Source organism: Malaclemys terrapin, chromosome 2 (genome assembly GCF_027887155.1).
Source record: "Malaclemys terrapin pileata isolate rMalTer1 chromosome 2, rMalTer1.hap1, whole genome shotgun sequence".
Lineage (NCBI taxonomy): Eukaryota > Metazoa > Chordata > Testudines > Emydidae > Malaclemys > Malaclemys terrapin.
The window spans coordinates 90,282,137-90,303,406 of NC_071506.1; the positions used below are offsets into that span (position 1 = coordinate 90,282,137).

A 21,270-nucleotide genomic window follows, 5' to 3' on the forward strand; every position below is an offset into this window, starting at 1 on the left:
GCAACAGCCTTTTCTCTGGCCTTGACAAATGCCATCTTGCTCTCTTTATATTCATTCATAATGCTACTGCAAATATCATTTTTCCTGCTGGTCGTTTTGACCATGTCACCCCGCTCTTTGCATCTCTCCACTGGCTCCCCCTACTCTATCACCTCAGATATAAGATGCCTGTCTTCATTTTCAAGTTCCTTCATAATCAATCCTCACTCTAGCTATCATCTCTCATTCACTACCAAGATGTCAACTCCCACCTCTAGCTGGCCCACAATACAAGCCTCCACCACCCATTTGTTAAGTTTTCAAACAAGCCCCTTCATGCTTTCTCCCATGATTCCCCTCACACTTGGGAGGAGCTCCCAGAAAACCTCCACAGAAAGCCCTCCTTATCCTCCTTCAAAACCTCCCTTAAAACTCTACATTTCTGTGATGCCTACAAAAAATTTGACTGCTGGTTAGGCTGCTGACTACCCTGATGACCAATATGGTCTCTAGTTTCCTGGTACTCCCCCATCTGTCTGTAATCATCTGGAGTCTCTTGTTTATACTTCGATTGTGAGTTTTTGGAGCAGGGACTTAGATATCTGCTCAGGACTAATTTTTACACCCAACTGAGACTTGAACCAGATCCAAGCCCATCCAACCCAAGAAGGCTGAGGTGTTTTCCTACCTAACCCTTCCCTCAGAACCTGAGTCAGCACTGCCACTATCTCCTGTCCTTAGGGTCAGTGCAGCAGTGGCTGCGTCCTCGGCTCCCATCAGTCGCAGCCCCCTGCTGCACCATGCCGACCCCATGGGCAGGAGGAGGAGAGCCAACCTGAGCATGAGAGGGTCAGGTTGTTTTCCAACTCAAACCCATAATTGTAGTCAGGTCCCGCTGGTCTTGGATTGAGCAGTAGGACTCTACAGGGACAGTATTGTTGTTCTTTGTTTATATATTGCTTAGCACAATGGGGTCCTGATCCAGGACTAGGGCTCCTAAGTGCCACAGTAATTCAAGTAATATATAATAACTATTCCATAAGAACATAAGAATGGCCCTACTGGGTCAGACCAAAGGTCCAGCTAGCCCAGTATCCTGTCTTCCGACAGTGGCCAATGCCAGGTGCCCCAGAGGGAATGAATAGAACGGGTAATCACCAAGTGATCCATCCCATGTTGCCCATTTCCAGCTTCTGGCAAACAAAGACTAGGGACACCAATTTGGCTTTTCTTGTCTCAGAAATTTTATCTCATCATTGTTCCCTTTGATCTGGCATTCTATAGCAAAATCCTATTAACTTACCCTTTTTATTATCATTATTGTCATGATAACCTACAATGTCTGAATCCTACAATTCTGCCAATATTTCCTAGAGCAGTAGGTTACATTTAGGCTAAATTACAGTAGGTTATATTTAAGGCTATTTCTTGCTTTTATATTTTCCTTTGATCTTGCCTAAAATCTCAATTGTTCATTATTTATTCCTCATTCCTTCATTGATTTGTCAACCCACCACATTTTGGTTATATTCCCTTGTGTGTGTACTTCAAGGTAACCCTCTATTTTTGTCAGGCTTCTTGCATAAGTAATGTTGTAGACACATTACAAGGTGTCTTTTGGCAATATACTTCTTCCTTACCATGAAGTTTTTTGTCCTTTGCTTATTTGTCATCTCCCTCTCCAGTCTTATCTACGCTAGAGTTTTTAGCCATCAATGTAGGGGCACTGGTGTGAACTCTTAGTGCACAGGGTATATCCCTGTAAACCATGATTAGAATTAATGGAGTTTACTGGTATAGCTACACCAATGGCAAAAGCCAGTGTAACAAGGCCTAAGGTTCATGGTAGCTCTTTCACAGCTTAACACAAGAATTGTTTTTCTCTTCCTTTCTAGTGACTAGTGTCTGTTCCACTTCCACCCTACCCCATTAGTTGATATAAAATGATGCCTGCCATTCTTACCTGTCCACTCTATCAATGTACTGAGGACTACAAGTAACTATGAGGCTTTAAGAAGAACAGGAGTACTTGTGGCACCTTAGAGACTAACAAATTTATTAGAGCATTTATTAGTCTCTAAGGTGCCACAAGTACTCCTGTTCTTCTTTTTGCGGATACAGACTAACACGGCTGCTACTCTGAAACCTTTCATTATGAGGCTTTAGGATACCAAACTTTACTATAATTAAATAGCAGTAAGTCTCATTTCTGGATATGTTAAAATAAAAACTCAAAGTCAGAGATAATTAAACATTAATTTAAGCTTATAAGGAGTACTAATTTCTCAAAGCATACATACTTTCAAATATTAAAAGCAACAAATTTTAAAACCAAAACAGGGAATTCATGGCTATTCTGATGCATTTATCACAGTTCAGCGCAACTGTGCCTCTCCTCCCCCTCTATAGTTCCACAAGGGCACCCCATCTAGGCTTCCAGCTTTCCAGACATCATCTCTCTTGGATGGAGACCAGCATCTCTCCCCCTTCTGACCAAGATATTTCCAGGCAGAACAATTCCTTGCCTTCTCTGGGTTATTTCCAGCAAAAGACAGTCTTCCTAAGCAGGCATGCTTCGCTTCTTTCCTCAGAGACGGTATACAATATAATTGCCCCAGTTACAAGTTACCACACAGTTCTAAGTAAGCACATTTTATTCTTAAGGTAAAAGCAATACACAGAAAACATATTAAAAATTACAGAAGGACTTGCACACATGCTAATAAGCTTACCAGAGATGCAACTCCAGCATGGGCTCTGGTAGGTGAGCTGTCCTTCAAAACCCCCACACACAGATGTTCCTGTCGTTTCGAATTCATAACACTCTTCTGCCCAGAACAGTAACCACACATGAATCTGTGAATCACTCATTTATCTGGTTAGGTTCTTTGAAGAAAACCTGAATATGTAATCAGCCAGACAACAAGTCTCTGCTCAACTCTACAGCTTCAAATGGATAGATTCCAGGTGTTTAATTTGCATTTCCTTTATACCAATATTTCCTAGGAAATCTACTTCACACGTATTGTCTCAAAAAGTACTTTGAAGTTCCTAATATCTCCCAAAGATTGCATTAATCCTCTCGTTCTCCTAAAGAAGTTCCATACAATCCCACAATACATAAACCATTTGCATTTTTAACATAATGGGCTTCTAAAATACTTAAGCTTAATTCAGTAAAGTTTAACTTAATTCAAAAAGGTTTGTTGAAAATATTACAGGAAATTGCCATCTGTCACACCATTTTCTTTCAAAGGGTCAATACTACTAGAAGTATGATGTCTTTCCTTTCTTTAAAAATAACCTATATATATTTTTCTAAACAATGTTTTTTGAAAGACCGATGGGCAAAAAGCATTTCTTGCCATGAACTAGATCTGAAGTTAATAGGCCCCATATACTCCTTTCCAATATAGAGTCACACAAAGGGTGCAAGAAGGGCAGAACAGCAGAAACCATTCCCCTACAGTATACAGTCCGTGAAAACCACTCTGTAGTCAACACTCTACAAATCTTTTGGGGTAGAGGCAAGGAGCACACATTCTCTGTGCTTCCATCAACTAGTGGAAGATTTTGAGGATTAAATGTGCATAATAATTAATGCTGGTCAAACGAGCAGTAATTCTCCACTTTGCCTTGGGCGTGTGAGGTGGAGGATGGTGGAAAAGAACATCCACTGACATCACCGTTCTCTGGGAAGCCACACGCTCAGTAGAGAATGGGAAGGGAGCACTGTGGATGTGTCAGCCCTCATGATTGACAGCTGGAGACTGGCTTTGTGAGATTTTCAAACCACCGCTTGCCCCCTCCACAATTCCTCAAAGCCATCCCTCCTCTTTAGGAGCTCAATCCAATCCCCACTGAAGTTAACAGACACCTATACATTGACTTTATACAGGTATTGGATCTGGCCCTAAGGGAGCACGTAAAGGAAACTGAGACTTCTGAGTATATTTTTCCATCTCAAAGATTTTCTCATATGTAAGGAATATGTAAGCTAGAGCTTTTAATAACTAAAATTTGGCAGATCAGTTACAGCAACAACCTTATTTCTGAAAAGTAACCTTATATTTGTTCAACTCTAACACTGATGAATACATTGCCAAGGATTTAATATCAGTTTTTAATAGTCATATAACCGTCACCTCAACTATATGCTTGAGGTTTAAATAATATATAAGAAATGCTTATTCACAATAGCATTTATATAATGAAACATCTCTACACCAAAATGTTCTAATATTTCTCAATGACCAGTTGCCGGTCTCTGAGATCTCCCTGACACAGTTTAGGAAGGCAGCAAGCCAGTCCCTGGTACCAAAAAGACTGAGAAACACTGATCTAACTTATACAGAGGTTTTGTTTTTATCTGCTCTGGCATTTTATCAAATGTTGCTCTAAATTAATTATTCTTAAAACATAAGTAACGAAGGACAAACCATTTGAGTTAAACATATTTTGTACCTTCTTGGTTTCTGAAATTTTATATAAGAACCCACATATCTGTAGCATTTACATACCAGAGTAATTATGATTCACACTAAGGTGATCATAGTGGACTCAGCACTTCATTTCTGCTAGATTAATCTATTTATACTTATTACATTTTTAATGTTTATTTCTTCCCCATCTAGCAAACTGATGAGATTTGCAATATACTCTGAAGACAGACAGGTACTTTATAGGCATCTCTAAAGCAAATTCTGTAATACTGCTTTATCTCTGCATTTGCTGTTCCATTAGCATATGCTATACTGACAGGCATGACTGATCACATCCTCAACAAAGCCTGAATGTTCACTAAACCAAGATACCATTCTCGGGGGACTCCTTTATTTGCCCATACACACAGGATTCCATTGTATACAAAAACAGCAACCAACATCCAGTATTTGCTTCTTTTGATAAATTAAACCTGTACAATAAAGCTAGAATCAAATATGCTTATGTGTATACTACAGAAAAATAAAGCTTGGTGCAAGAGACTAGCTTTTGAGCTCCACATGCCCTGCAGGAATAAAGATGAGTAGGATGGACTAGCACCTAAATTCAGAATATCTTTGCTTTTATTCATTAGAAATTTAACAGAAAAAAATATTTTAAATGTTTAAAAATGTAGGATCCTAATCATTAACATAATGCACAGATAACTAAAACAAAGTATTTAAGAATCGTTTTCTCTTTTACGTACCTCATAGGACCCAACTTCAGAGTTATTTCTTCTGTACAAACTGATGACATTGCAGACATACACAGCTCTTTATGGTAGGTAACCCTGGGCCTGATCCAAAACCAATTTAAGTCAATGGAAAGGCTACAAATCATTTCACTGAGCTTTGGATCAGGCCCTTTATGCTCATCTGAACTAGTTGTGATACCCATCAATTTCTGCAGGAGGAACAGAACAAAGCTGTGTTTCTTCGTTTTATATGCTAAGTCTAGTCAGTTTCATTTTAAAAATCTATTTATTTGTAAATTCAAAAATAGCTGTGTATTCCCCTAATGATGTAAGGCAGGGTTTGAAAAATCCACTTGCAGGAAGCTGTTCTGGAAAAATGCCATCAATTTCTGTAGAATCTGTTTTTTAATTTAAATAGTAATTAATTTCTAGCTTTTATGTTTGTGGAGATAACGTCGGTTTAATCTTCCAAACACAAACTAATGCAGTGCTGTCTTCCTAAGTCTACAGACAGCTCCAGTGCCTGTGCTACTGCTCATTGCTTCCGAAGCTACAGCAAAATGAAACTATGATTCTTGTTAATTTTCATTGCTACTAACCAGAAGATTGTGAGTAGCAATGAAAAGCTAGAATCAGGTTTATTTCATGTTATTGCTGCTTGTGAAAGCCATGAGCCAGAAGCATTACACCTACCCACTGCAGAAGAGGACCTTAAAACAGAGGCTGAGAGAATAGTACTAAAGAACGCACACCCTCAGAACACCTTGGCAGAATCCAGAAAGCTGAGGAAGAGGTATATTTTGCAAAACCACTCCCAAAAAATTACAGCTGTCAGAAGGATATAGGGTGGGAGGGAGGAACACAGAGAACATTGCTCCCTTTCAGCAGCCATGGGTGGTGTTGAGTGGAGGATTCAAATTTATCAGACACCTATCAGCTGGAGGCTGATACAAAAGATGGAGCCAGTGAGCAGGATCTAGAAATCCCAGCATCTTTCCTTTTTCCAGTATATGGGGAGGAAGAAGCATTGCCCCCTTGGCCACCTCCTCCACCCAATCTTTTATATCAATCTTTGGGTAACGGGTTTGGTTCTCTGGCTCTTAGGTGTATAGTAAGATTTTCAAGACCTAAACATGAGTAGGTAATATGAATAGATGTTTGAGGGTGACACACAAAAAATAAGGAGAAGACAGGGAATAAAATGTAGGAAAAGAGAGAACATTATATAAGGGGTTGGAGGGGGAAATGGAAAAGAAAAAAAAAAAAAAACTAGGCCTTGTCTATACTAGGATTTAAAGTATAATACACCTCTACCCCGATATAACGCTGTCCTCGGGAGACAAAAAAATCTTACTGCGTTATAGGTGAAACTGTGTTATATTGACCTTGCTTTGATCTGCCGGAGTGCGCAGCCCCGCCCCCCCAAGCACTGCTTTACCGCGTTATATCCGAATTCATGTTATATTGGGATGTGTTATATCGGGGTAGAGTTGTATTAGCTAAGCAATACATTTTAGAAGTCTAGTGTAGAAAAGGCACACTACATTTAACATGAGATAAACTGGTCAAGTTAAAGCCTAATGAGGAGCCTGAGCTTTACATCACACTTTAATCCTTGCCTAGACAGGGCCTTACTGAAGGCAACTAAGAAAAAGATATATCATGATCTGTTATAAGAAAGAAAAGAGGAAGTGGAGTGAAGCCAGGAAAGGAAAGGAGGTATAAACAAAAACAAGAGAGATGTAATAAGTTAATACATTTTCTGAAAAAATGTCTGATTGAAAATGTTAGAAGTAAAATGTGCTTCTGCAGTGCACAACTCTCTTCCTGTGTCCCTGCAAAATGCAGGGGCTGGTTGTGGAGGTTTTGTCCCACTGGTTAGTAGGAGTTGTGTAAAATTTTCAATGATGTAATATCAGACTTTTTATTTATTTATTTAAAAAGCATTCCGGATCAATTTTAAATTGGAATTTCCGTTAGACTAATATCACAAGATTAGGTCTTATTTTTCACCCTATGTATTTTGATATTTGTATGCACCCTCACTAGTTCCAGACAGGATTACTGTAATTCTCTGCCACTGTTTGTCCAAACAGACATCTTTTAAAAGACTTCATTAATTCATAATTCCAGATTAGTATTCATGTTCTAAATGCTTAATTTATGTTACTCCCATTTTGAAGACTTTATAGAATAATCCTCTGTCTTATATCAATTTTCAAATCTTGATTCCTATTAAGGAATTTCACTGGCATTTACTCTTATCATGATGTGGACTTTTGGGATGCTATTATCTGTGAGATCTGCTTCACTTTTATATCCTTCATACTGACGGTTTTAGATTTCATACAGAAATCAAGTTTCGTTTACATAAAAGAGCTTATAGGCTTTTTCACTTATGAACATGAGCTTTGAAACTCCATAAACTTAAAAATTTGATGACAACTGAAAATACATTATTTCTATAAGCTTTAAAATACCTAGTGGTATGTGCTATGTCACTGGCAGATATAGATTGTTTTGATATTTGGCTAATGTTACCATACCTATCTATAACATCAATCTATTTCTGGTGAGTGTTCTAAGATGCTGATCTGTTTTCAAAAATGTTTTAGGAGAGGTAATATAATCAGAGACATTTGAAAGGTACATCTTATAAATACTTATAATATGGTTTTATATTACTCATACACCAAAATATACATTATACACTATAATTATACTCCATTATAAAATACTGCACATACATATTGTATATCTGTGTGGGCGTCATACATTTAAAATATATTTCATATCCTGTATGTTCTACCCTGGATATCAAAAATGCATAAAAATAAGCTTTTATTATATATGTTATAGTATTACTCCCTAACCACTATATGCCTCTTAATTTGGTCTTCTCCCGAAAAATTTACTACTTTTTTTTTTTGATGCCAAATGGCACAAACAAAGGCACAAAAGAAGGCATACACCGTTAATACCTCCTCCTCCCCCTCAACATTCAGTCCTCCGAACACTGTGCACGGTCTCTCTGACAGCTGCTCTCTTTGTTTTGCTTTGCAGCGCCTTCCCCCTCGTCATGCTGACCTACATGGGCAGCTTTCATCGATTTCCCTTCTCCAGACTCCCTCTCCCACCAGCAGAAGGATTCTGATTGAAGGAGCCGCCGGAGCTCTCCAAATCAACACACACACCCTTGTGTACCTGGGGCACTGTTAGTCAGTCCAGCTTGGTAGAACCAGTGCAGTGTTACACTAGACAAGCTATCGCAAAGAAAGCCACTGAGTCCGATTTGCTCTGACCCCTTCTAAAGTGCAGCACACACACACCCCCTGGGGCCCCGCCTCCCCGAGCGGTCCGGCTATAATTCTCTGCCATTCTGCGGGCTCTGTACTGCTCGTCTCCGCAACAACCACCATGGGGGGAGACAAGATGTACAATAGGACCCAACATAGGAGACCCCTGACCCAAGTTCAATACAGCCATTTATAGCAGGGATGGTGAAATGTGACATTCATACACAGCGGGATTCACACACGGGCGAACCAGGAGCAGAATCGCCGTGCCCGCAGGCGGACGGGTCCTGGGGAAAGGGATTTACTCCCAGTGTGAACGGGAAAGGATGGGGGGGGGGGAGAAGGAGACACCAGATTCAGTTCCCTGCGGCTGGAGGGGGGAAGCCGGGGACGTGGGGAAGGGGCGGAGGCTGGAACAGCCCCAGGTCAATAGCGGTGGGAAAAGGGAAGGGCCCGGGGCTCAGACTCACCCACAGGGCTGCGGGGGTGGGTGCCGGGAGGGAGCCGAGTAGGGTAACGAGATGTCCCGATTTTATAGGGACAGTCCCAATTTTGGGTCTTTTTCTTATATAGGCTCCTATTACCTCCCACCCTCATCCCGATTTTTCACACTTGCTGTCTGATCACCCTAGAGCCGAGCCCCTGACCCGGGGTCACTGCGAGAGGGAGGCCCGGGGTGGGAGCAGCCTGTACCCGCAGGGCGCCCCTGGCCGCCTCACCTGCTGCCGGAGGGGAAGCCCCACTGGGCGACTCCAGAGTGACGGCTCCGTCCTTCCAGATGCGGACGTGGGAGGCCGCCTCCGCCCTGGCGGCGGGGGTCTCGCGGCGGCGGCCCCGGGCCCGCAGGGAGCCGCAGCACTGGTAGCACACGGCCCACGCCTGCTCCTCGTTGATGGGCTGGTTGTAGAGCCTCAGGATCTGCTCCAGGGAAAGCGCGTCCCGCGCCTCGTCCTCCCTGCGGCAGGAGGCGTCTCCTGCCGCCGCCTCCCGGGGCCAGTCTCCGGGCAGAGCCTCCGCCGCAGCCCCGGCGCGAGCCATCTCCGCTGCTGCCTGCCGCGCCTCAGCGCAGGGAGCTCTGGTGCCGGGCCCCGCTGCGTCCCGTCCGCGCCGGCCTCATACTCCCCCTGCTCCGCCAGCCCGCGCCGCCGGATACGCGGCGAGCACCGACCCGCAGCAGCGCCCCAGCTACTCAGCGGCAGCGCGGCCGCCCGCTCATAGCAACGCAACGGCGTCTCCTCCCCGCCAGATCTCCGCGGGGCCGCACCGCCTCCTGCCGGCGGAGAGAGAAGCCGGGGAAGCGCCGGGTCGTCGCTCAGTGACTGGGAGGAGGTGGCTGGGATGGGTTGACACGAAACCCAGATTTAGCTTCCCCCTATAGGCAGCCGAAGTCCCTCCTCGGCCATCTTCCTTGCTAAAGCTCTTGCGGCACCGTACACAGCACCTCGATGCAGGGACACGCGTGACACAGAGTTGCATATAGGAGCTCAGAGTCAGGCAGCATAAGCCACATATGGGAATTGAGAGAGACAAAGCGCTGCTCAGGCCAAAAGCAAAGAGGCGCTTCTGTGCAACCAAGGTTTTTACTCCCAACATCCAGCTGCCATAGCAACCTGCCAGCAGCGCAGGAAAAAATACGAAGGCGAGATGGATAGACGTATAATAAAACCCCCAAACACTGTGGGACTCACCTGAAAGAGGGTCTCTCTCTTTTATATGTGATCCTGAATTGATCACATTTAATATGTGCAAGCAGAATAAAATCCAGCCTAGTAATATATATACTTGCTGCTTGAAAAGGGCCAATTTCCCAAAGGTGAAAATAATTATGACCCAACTCAGATGGAAGAACGAATTTAATTGGATAATTTTAAATGATAGTGAGGAATAATTTTAAATTACCGTAGTAGGTTCCCATAAAGCCACAATTTCAGAAATGAGGAAGAAGATTGCCATAGTTAAAATAAACTGCCTGATCTAAAAGGGAACTGAAGCCAGCTGTAAAAATAAAATTATATATAACAAATTAAAGAAAGGGGAGGTCAATCATAAGAAGTATAAATCAGAAGCTAAGAATTGTAGAAAATAGATAAGGGAATGCAGGGGGCAGAAGGAGAAATCTAAGGCCAGCAGCGTTAAGGACAATAAGAAGTTTTAAAAATACCATTACAAATATCAATTACAGTTTATAAGTACCTATGTGGGGAACAAATATTTAATAATGGCACCTCAATCTAGCAGAGAAAGTATAACACAATCCAATGGCTGGAAGTTTAAACTAGACATATCCAGACTGGAAATAAGGTAATTTTTTAACAGTGAACAGTATTAACCATTAGAACAATTTACCAAGGGTCAGGGATTGGCAAACTTTGGAACACAGCCCAACAGGGAAATCCGCTGGCAGGGCGGGACCATTTGTTTACCTGCACCATCTGCAGGTTCGGCTGATTGCAGCTCCCACTGGCCGCAGTTCGCCGTTCCAGGCCAATTGGCTGTGGGAAGTGGCATGTGCCGAGGGAAGTGCTGGTAAACAAACCGTCCTGGCTCACCAGCGGATTTCCCGGACAGGCCGCGTTCCAAAGGTTGACGATCCCGATCAGTTGCAATCATAAGCATTGGAAGATGGATTCTTTATAGAACTTTTGTAACAAAACCCACAGCCAGGCAAAACTGTCTTGAAAGTGGAATAAAAATCTGGGACAAGTTTAGAGAGTTTCATAAACCATTTCAACACTAGGTGTCTTATGATTACATTGGAAACCAATGGGAACCAGTGCAATGCTTTCAATTAGAAAGCATGTCTATGTACCTAGAGGTCTTCCCTATAACATGCAGAAACGATGCATGAGGGGGTCAAGTGCCCCTCCTCCCAGATATCTGTTTGGCCTGCTGGTGAGGGAGGGAGAGGGACATGTGGAGGGGCGGAGGGGGGAGGCACAGCAGCAGCAGGACAGAGCCCCCTCCTGCAGGTAACTCTGGTGTGGCAGGGAAAGCATGGTGGCCCTGGCCTGGGCACAGGGCGAGGGGAATTCCTGGGCAAAGGAGACATGTGGGGTGGTCATGTGTCCTCTCCTTTAGATTGTGCCCCCCAGTATGGGAAGGCATGAATCGTCTATGGCATGGCATGAAAAACACTACACTCTAAAAAAACGATTAATTAAACAAAGCCATGATACAGAGATCATGAGGCCTTTATGCAATAAAATGTGCAACAATGCTTTCCCTTTGCAACATCAGCAGACACTGCTATACATTTGGAACTCTAATTATTCTGCACACTAAGTTGGCAGGATTCAGTACAGAGCCATGAAAACTGAGTTGTTCTCCAAATATTAGGATGACTAGCAAACTTTGATTTTCCTAGGTCTCACATTCCAGTACACTGTCGGTGACCGTCTGTACATGTCATGTGATGTTACCATTCATGAAGGCCTCTCCTAGAGCCAACTAATGTTTGACATCCCAAATATCCTAGAAATATCCCTCTTGCAGCAGAGATTGAATTTGGTTCATCGTGGCACGAGGAGCTGGTACTTTTTTCTGGGAGAAAAATGCTCTAGAATTTAACCTTTACTTCTTTTTAAAAGTCCTAATCTTTATGATTACAATATAAACCTTCAAGATATGAACTGCATTTAACTCAAGGTACTGATGTCTTCTCTACCGACAGTACAAAACAATATCTGTAAGTGGTATGGAACACTCCGATTCATCTTAATGGGACATTTACTACTCAATTTAAAATAGCAGCATAGATAACTATTTAATTGCTCAGTAAAGCATACAAAGAAGAGTGGCAGTTATTGTGCACATCTACACAATGTACTGGGCATCACAGGTGGGCAGGACTTGATTTGAAAACATAGACTGAAAGAACAGCCACTCCCTCTCCTTCTCTCTCTTCCCCCCACCCTCCCTGCCCTTGGCTCAATCCATTTTGCATATTTCTCCCTGTTAGAACATTAGGAGAAAGAGATGCACTCTGTAACAGGGCCGATGAGTAAGTATTATGGATGTTAGAAATAGAAAAAACTCCTTCAATCATCACCCAGCCTAAGTCACTGCCAATGCAGGATTGTTCGCTGTAGAACATGCAAGTAGCAGACTGAGTATGGGAAGTTCTTCTCATGAAAATTTAAGATATTCTCCCCCCAACTTGGGAGGCAGAACAGGCTAGTATATTGCTGATTATATGTAATTTAAATGTAAAGAAAATTTTACTTATAGTATTTGTAAATTGGAAGGTTTACACAAATGTAGATTAGTGGGTATAATGTGAAGATTTCTATACTGTTACAGAGTTGCACTTTGGATTCACACACTACCTTTTCTGATCAAATTTCTCTCACTCCTATTCAGTTAGATATGAAGTTTCTCTTATGATTTACTTAAATTGTAGTTTCTTCAGGGCAGGGACTGTCTTTTTGTTATCGCTTTATACAGTGTCTAGCACAAAAGGGGCCCTGTTCAGGCCCCTATGCACTCCTTCATACAAATAATTACTCCAATGGCAAACTGGACCTCTGGTTTTCAGAGGCCTGAGCATCTGCATAAGTCACTTTCTCCTACAATTGGTCTCCTTACCTCAGTGTCTACCAACGCAAGAGTTCAATAAGGTATGTTAGAGAGCATGTTTTTAAAAATTGGAAGGAAACAAACTAAAAATTAGCTTGAGTCTTTCTTCTGTCAACAAGACTGATAGGTGGTGTTATCCATCATCATCAATTATAAATTTAGGTTTCAAGATCATAATAGAATCTACTTATATTCTGCAGTATGGTTTTAATTCTCTCTAATCTAGCCTGTTCTCTCATGTCCTTCTTTCTGTGACATTGATTCATTCATGACTTTAATTAAAGCTTCATCTATGGGTGGGATGCTTTAAAGTATTTTTTCACATTTAAAAAAATAAGATAATAAATTTTAAATTAGAAGTTTTTATCAGAACATCTAGAAGTAAAAGTAGCCAAAATTAATTTTACATTAAGCAATAGTACTAACAAATTAATGCTGCACTGAGAGATCAATTTATACTATAAAACATCTTTTAGTGTTTGAGTTATTTCTCTGCAGTTCTCTTTCCATCATTTTATTTAAAATATCTGAGGAAAAAAGTGTATGTTCTCTTTGCATCCAACATTTATGTAAACTGTTACAACTGACTGTCATAACTATAAAGGGAAGGGTAATAGCTGTCCTGTGTACAGTACTATAAATCCCTCCTGGCCAGAGACTCCAAAATCCTTTTCCCTGTAAAGGGTTAAGAAGCTCAGGTAACCTGGCTGGCATCTGACCTAAAGGACCAATAAGGGGACAAGATACTTTCAAATCTTGGGGGGGGAAGGCTTTTGTTTGTGTTCTTTGTTTGGGAGTGTGTTCGTTCTCCGGAAATGAGAGGGACCAGACATCAATCCAGGTTCTCCACATCTTTCTAAACAAGCCTCTCCTATTTCAAACTTGTAAGTAAATAGCCAGGCAAGGCGTGTTAGTTTTCCTTTGTTTTCTCAACTTGTAAATGTACCTTTTACTAGAGTGTTTCTCTTTGTTTGCTGTACTTTGAACCTGAGACTAGAGGGGAGTCCTCTGAGCTCTTTAAGTTTGATTACCCTGTAAGGTTAATTTCCATACTGATTTTACAGAGATGATTTTTACCTTTTTCTTTAATTAAAAACCTTCTTTTTAAGAACCTAATTGATTTTTTCCTTGTTTTAGATCCAAAGGGGTTTTGGATCTTGATTCACCAGGAGTTGGTGGGAGGAAGGAGGGGAATGGTTAATTTCCCCTTGTTTTAAATCCAAGGGGTTGGATTTGTTTTCACCAGGGATTTGGTGAAGGTTTTTCAAGGTTTCCCAGGGAGGGAATCCATTGAAAATGGTGGCAGCCGAACCAGAGCTAAGCTGGTAATTAAGCTTAGAAGTTTTTATGCAGGCCCCTACATTTGTACCCTAAAGTTCAAAGTAGGGATCTCAGTCCTGACATGGTGGCAGCGGTGGGATCATTTTATACCCAAAAAGCCAGTGAGATTTTTTTTCCTTCTAGCTGCTTGGAAAGCCGAGCTAGAAGTAGATAGATGCATATCTTATCTCTCCTTGCCTGAAGGCAGAGGTGTTAAGTTTTTTTTACAGGTCCTTTGTTAAGAGAAGGGTTCAATTAGCAAATGACTGGTAAAAGGTATTTACAAGCTGAATTGTTTTTTTTTCTTTTTACATCCTCCGGAGTAGCTAGTTAGAAAGTTACTGTTAACTCTGCAGCAGCCAGAGCTGAGAGCTTCCCAGTTTGTCAACTGCAAAGGGGGTGACCCAGCACAAGAAAACAGGAAAATGACTACCAAAGAAGTAGCTAACAAAATAAAACTGGCCAAACTAGAAGCAGAAGAAAATGAAAGAAAACATCAAAGACTGCTTCAATTAACAAAACTCGAGACAGAGCAGAGAGAAAGAGAAGAAAAAGCCAAAGAGGAGGCCCACAAGAGAGAGATGGAGCTAAAAGAAAAAGAGATGAAGATGAAAAAAAAAAAGATGGAGGAGAGAGAAAAAGAAAGGAAGCATGAACTGGAAGTAGCAAAGGCTAAGCAGGATGCACCAGCCAATGCTAACAACCCCCCTCCAGGTACCACTTCCCATCCCAGAAGATTCCCCACCTACAAGGCAGGCGATGATACTGAGGCCTTCTTAAAAAATTTTAAAAGGGCCTGCCTTGGATACAGCATCGCTATAGACCAGTACATGGTAGAGCTGAGGCCGCAGCTCAGTGGACCCTTAGCAGAGGTGGCGGCTGAAATGCCTAAGGAACACATGAACAGTTATGAACTTTTTAAAAACAAGGCCAGACTCAGAATGGGGCTAACACCCGAGCATGCCCGTCGGCGGTTCAGAGCCCTAAAGTGGAAACCGGATGTGTCATTTACCCGTCATGCCTACCACATTGACAAAAATTGTGATGCCTGGGTATCAGGAGCAAATGTTAAATCTCTGGAAGATCTGCTTTCCCTAGTAAAAATGGAGCAGTTTTTAGAGGGTGTTCCTGAGGAAATAGAAAGGTACATCCTAGATAGGAAGCCCAAAACTGTAACTGAGGCGGGGGAGATTGGAGCCCAATGGGTGGAGGTGGCAGAAAAGAAAAAAACTAGTAGCAGTTGGAGCAAATATCAGAAGGGGCAAGCCGAAACAAAACCTTACCACCGGGGACAACCCAAGGCCCCACCCACATCTCAAGGGAAACCCCAGACGCCTTCTCACCCCACCACACCAGTCTCCACCAACCAACATCGCCCCGGTGATACCTTAGCAGGGCGATGTTTTAAATGTAATGAACTGGGACATATAAAGGCTCACTGCCCCAAGAACCCTAACCGATTACAGTTCATTACACCCCAATCACACCAAAGATCCCCAAACCCAGATGCCTCTCTCATACCCTCGGAGCGAAGGGAAACCTTGAGAGTGGGCGGAAAGAAGGTTACCGCCTGGAGGGACACTGGGGCTCAAGTGTCAACTATCCACCAATCCCTAGTGGACCCCAAACTCATCAACCCAGAGGCTACAGTGACAATTCAACCCTTCGTGTCACAATCTGTAACCTTGCCTACAGCCACGTTGCATGTCCAGTACAAGGGCTGGTCAGGAATGTGGACTTTTGCAGTCTATGACAATTATCCCATTCCCATGCTGCTGGGGGAAGATTTGGCCAACCATGTAAAGGTAGCCAAGAGGGTGGGAATAGTCACCCGCAGCCAGGCTAAGCAAGCTTTCACCCCCATCCCTGTTCCTGAGCCGTCCACCAGGGCCCCGTCTGTGTTACCGAAGACCCAGACAAAGGTGGTGGAACTGGATCCTCTGCCAACGACTGCAACAGCCGTAGTGGATCCAATCCCAGAGACCCAGCCAAAGCCAGTCCCAGAACCGGAACTGGCAACGCAACCAGCACCAAAACCATTGCCAGCCCTGAGTCCAGCGCTTGCAAACCCGTCTACAACTCCAACGCCAGAGGGCACCAGCGAGCCTGAACTGGCAGAAGCAGCAGATAAGCCTACCCAAGAGGCTCAGCCAGAGCCTGAGATACCACATAGTGCACCAGCGGACAGCGGTTCACAGTCAATGGAAACAGCCCCAGCACCTGCATCGCTTCCAGAGGGACCAAGCCCCAGTCCACAGTCCAAGGAGGAACTGATGTCTCCAGCATCAAGGGAACAGTTCCAGGCCGAGCAGGAAGCAGATGACAGCCTTCAGAAAGCTTGGGCGGCGGCGCGGAGCACCCCACCGCCTCTCAGCTCTTCTAACCGATCCCGGTTTGTTGTAGAACAAGGACTTTTATACAAGGAGACTCTTTCTGGTGGGCACCAGGAAAACTGGCATCCTCAAAGACAGTTGGTAGTTCCCACTAAGTATCGGGTAAAGCTCTTGAGCTTAGCCCATGATCATCCCAGTGGCCATTCTGGGGTGAACAGAACCAAGGACCGGTTGGGGAAGTCCTTCCACTGGGAGGGAATGGGCAAGGACGTTGCTAATTATGTCCGGTCTTGTGAGGTGTGCCAACGAGTGGAAAAACCCCAAGACCAGGTTAAAGCCCCTCTCCAGCCACTACCCATAATTGAGGTCCCATTTCAGCGCGTAGCTGTGGATATTCTGGGTCCTTTCCCAAAGAAAACACCCAGAGAAAAGCAGTACGTACTGACTTTCATGGATTTTGCTACCCGATGGCCGGAAGCAGTACCCTTAAGCAACACCAGGGCTAAAAGTGTGTGCCAGGCATTAACAAACATTTTTGCCAGGGTAGGTTGGCCCTCCGACATCCTTACAGATTCGGGAACTAACTTCCTGGCAGGAACCATGGAAAACCTGTGGGAAGCTCATGGGGTGAATCACTTGGTTGCCACCCCTTACCACCATGAAACCAATGGCCTGGTGGAGAGGTTTAATGGAACTTTGGGGGCCATAATACGTAAATTTGTAAATGAACACTCCAATGATTGGGACCTCGTGTTGCAGCAGTTGCTTTTTGCCTACAGGGCTGTACCACATCCCAGTTTAGGGTTTTCACCATTTGAACTTGTGTATGGCCGTGAGGTTAAGGGGCCATTACAGTTGGTGAAGCAGCAATGGGAGGGGTTTACGCCTTCTCCAGGAACAAACATTCTAAACTTTGTAAGCAACCTACAAAACACCCTCCGACATTCTTTGGCCCTTGCTAAAGAAAACCTAAAGGATGCTCAGGAAGAGCAAAAGGCCTGGTATAATAAGCATTCCAGAAAACGGTCCTTCAAAGTAGGAGACCAAGTCATGGTCTTAAAGGCAATCCAGGCCCATAAAATGAAAGCATCGTGGGAAGGACCATTCACGGTCTAGGAGCGCCTAGGAGCTGTTAACTATCTCATAGCCTCCCCCACCTCCAACATAAAGCCTAAGGTATACCATGTTAATTCTCTTAAGCCCTTTTATTCCAGAGAATTAAACGTTTGCCAGTTTACTGCCCAGGAAACAGATGACGCGGAGTGGCCTGAAGGTGTCTACTACGAAGGAAAAAAGGATGGTGGCGTGGAAGAGGTGAACCTCTCCATGACCCTTGGACGTCTGCAGCGACAGCAGATCAAGGAGCTGTGCACAAGCTTTGCACCAATTTTCTCAGCCACTCCAGGATGGACCGAACGGGCATACCACTCCATTGACACAGGTAATGCTCACCCTATTAGAACCCCACCCTACCGGGAGTCACCTCATGCCAAAGCTGCTATACAAAGGGAGATCCAGGACATGCTACAGATGGGTATAATCCGCCCCTCTAAGAGTGCATGGGCATCTCCAGTGGTTCTAGTTCCCAAACCAGATGGGGAAATACGCTTTTGCGTGGACTACCGTAAGCTAAATGCTGTAACTCGTCCTGACAACTATCCAATGCCACGCACAGATGAGCTATTGGAGAAATTGGGACATGCCCAATTCATCTCTACTTTGGACTTAACCAAGGGGTACTGGCAAGTACCACTAGATGAACCCGCTAAGAAAAGGTCAGCCTTCGTCACCCAGGCAGGGATGTATGAATTCAATGTACTCCCTTTCGGGTTGCGAAATGCACCCGCCACCTTCCAAAGACTTGTAGATGGTCTCCTAGCAGGATTGGGAGAATCTGCAGTTGCCTACCTCGACGATGTGGCCATTTTTTCTGATTCATGGGCAGAGCACATGGAGCACCTGGAAAAAGTTTTCGAGCGCATCCAGCAGGCAGGGCTAACTGTTAAGGCTAAAAAGTGTCAAATAGGCCAAAACAAAGTGACTTACCTGGGGCACCAGGTGGGTCAAGGAACTATAAATCCCATACAGGCCAAAGTAAATGCTATCCAAAAGTGGCCGGTTCCAAAGTCTAAGAAACAGGTCCAATCCTTCTTAGGCTTGGCTGGATATTATAGGCAATTTGTACCCCACTACAGCCAAATCGCCGCCCCGCTGACAGACCTAACCAAAAAGAAACAGCCAAATGCAGTTCAGTGAACTGATAAGTGTCAAAAGGCCTTTAACCAGCTTAAGGCAACACTCATGTCTGACCCTGTGCTAAGGGCCCCAAACTTTAACAAACCGTTCCAAGTAACCACAGATGCGTCCGAGCGAGGCGTGGGAGCAGTTTTAATGCAGAAAGGACCGGATCAAAAATTCCATCCTGTCGTATTTCTCAGTAAGAAACTGTCTGAGAGGGAAAGCCATTGGTCAATCAGCGAAAAGGAATGCTATGCCATTGTGTACGCGCTGGAAAAGCTACGCCCATATGTTTGGGGACGGCGTTTCCAACTACAAACAGACCATGCTGCGCTACAGTGGCTTCATACCGCCAAGGGAAATAACAAAAAACTTCTTCGGTGGAGTTTAGCTCTCCAAGATTTTAATTTTAAAATACAACACATTTCGGGAGCTTCTAACAAAGTGGCTGATGCACTCTCCCGGGAAAGTTTCCCAAAGTTAACTGGTTAACAATTGTTTTTGGAATAAAACATATTGTTAGTTTTTATATAATCAGTAGTATGTCTAAAGGTACATGTGTCTTATTAACTCTGTTTTCTCCTAAAACTCCAGGAAGAAATCACAGCCAGTGTGGAACCAAACATCCAACACTATCTGTGATTTGGGGGGCGTGTCATAACTATAAAGGGAAGGGTAATAGCTGTCCTGTGTACAGTACTATAAATCCCTCCTGGCCAGAGACTCCAAAATCCTTTTCCCTGTAAAGGGTTAAGAAGCTCAGGTAACCTGGCTGGCATCTGACCTAAAGGACCAATAAGGGGACAAGATACTTTCAAATCTTGGGGGGGGAAGGCTTTTGTTTGTGTTCTTTGTTTGGGAGTGTGTTCGTTCTCCGGAAATGAGAGGGACCAGACATCAATCCAGGTTCTCCACATCTTTCTAAACAAGCCTCTCCTATTTCAAACTTGTAAGTAAATAGCCAGGCAAGGCGTGTTAGTTTTCCTTTGTTTTCTCAACTTGTAAATGTACCTTTTACTAGAGTGTTTCTCTTTGTTTGCTGTACTTTGAACCTGAGACTAGAGGGGAGTCCTCTGAGCTCTTTAAGTTTGATTACCCTGTAAGGTTAATTTCCATACTGATTTTACAAAGATGATTTTTACCTTTTTCTTTAATTAAAAACCTTCTTTTTAAGAACCTAATTAATTTTTTCCTTGTTTTAGATCCAAAGGGGTTTTGGATCTTGATTCACCAGGAGTTGGTGGGAGGAAGGAGGGGAATGGTTAATTTCCCCTTGTTTTAAATCCAAGGGGTTGGATTTGTTTTCACCAGGGATTTGGTGAAGGTTTTTCAAGGTTTCCCAGGGAGGGAATCCATTGAAAATGGTGGCAGCCGAACCAGAGCTAAGCTGGTAATTAAGCTTAGAAGTTTTTATGCAGGCCCCTACATTTGTACCCTAAAGTTCAAAGTAGGGATCTCAGTCCTGACACTGACAAACTGCAATATTAAATTTTACAGAGTGACCTCTTCTGTATAAATTGAATACTACAGGTTTAAGAGGCCAAAAAATTTATATTCAAAAGACTTATGCCACAAGACAACAACCCCCCCATTTTCTGAATAGTTTACATTTGGCAGTATATTGTTTTTAATATAACTGTAGTGGATTTAGGTAAGTTTCTACTTTTACAGACAGACGTATATACATAATTAATTTGTTCTAATATGCAAGTATTTTAATAAAAATAATATTGGTTTAATTTAGCTATATCCACCCAGTAAAGTGACCTCAATCTTTCAAATTAAGTTAGGTAAAAATGGACAAATGCTGTGGAAATAGCACTGTCTAAAGTTTTGATCAGATTGGCTCATTGTGGGACACTGAGCAAATCAAAACCTCTTGTACCTCAGTCTCACAACTGTAAAATGTGGATAAATACTAAGCCACCTTTGTAAGGCACTTTAAGATCTTGAATGTGAGGCCAAGTCTATAACTCAATGTATAATTAAAACCTGGCTGTTGCAGGAGCCAGTACTTTGTTACTATGAGTCAGTACTTTAATAATACTTAAACAATGTCCCAAGATTGGTGTTACGTAGAATCATGCTGCTGAAGATATCTTTTGTCTGAGACATAAGTAGAGAAGTTCTAACTATTTGTTGCTATTGTATATCTCAGGGCACTTTCCAGAGGTAGGCGTGTTACCTATGGTGTCAACCACAGTTACTATTAGCAGAAGCACTTGAGCTAGAGCTCCCTTGGATCACAGAAGTTGGCAGGGAGTAATTTTTCCTCATTATATGTCCCTCTTTATCCATGGTACTCAAAGACAATCTGGGACAAGCAGCATATATAGTAAGCAGGATATTG

At 43.1% G+C, this 21,270-nt stretch overlaps 1 protein-coding gene across 4 annotated transcripts in view; it reads right to left on the bottom strand.

Moving 5' to 3' along the window:
• Positions 1–9,680, bottom strand: part of SPIRE1 (spire type actin nucleation factor 1) — a 171,831-nt gene extending 162,151 nt beyond the window's left edge. For all 4 annotated transcript variants that reach the window (XM_054019602.1, XM_054019600.1, XM_054019601.1 and 1 more), the window contains exon 1: positions 9,174–9,680. In XM_054019602.1, coding sequence (XP_053875577.1) covers positions 9,174–9,492 — 319 coding nt within the window. In that variant the 5' untranslated portion in view covers positions 9,493–9,680. The remainder of the gene's footprint in view (positions 1–9,173) is intronic.
• Positions 9,681–21,270: the final 11,590 nt, after the last annotated feature.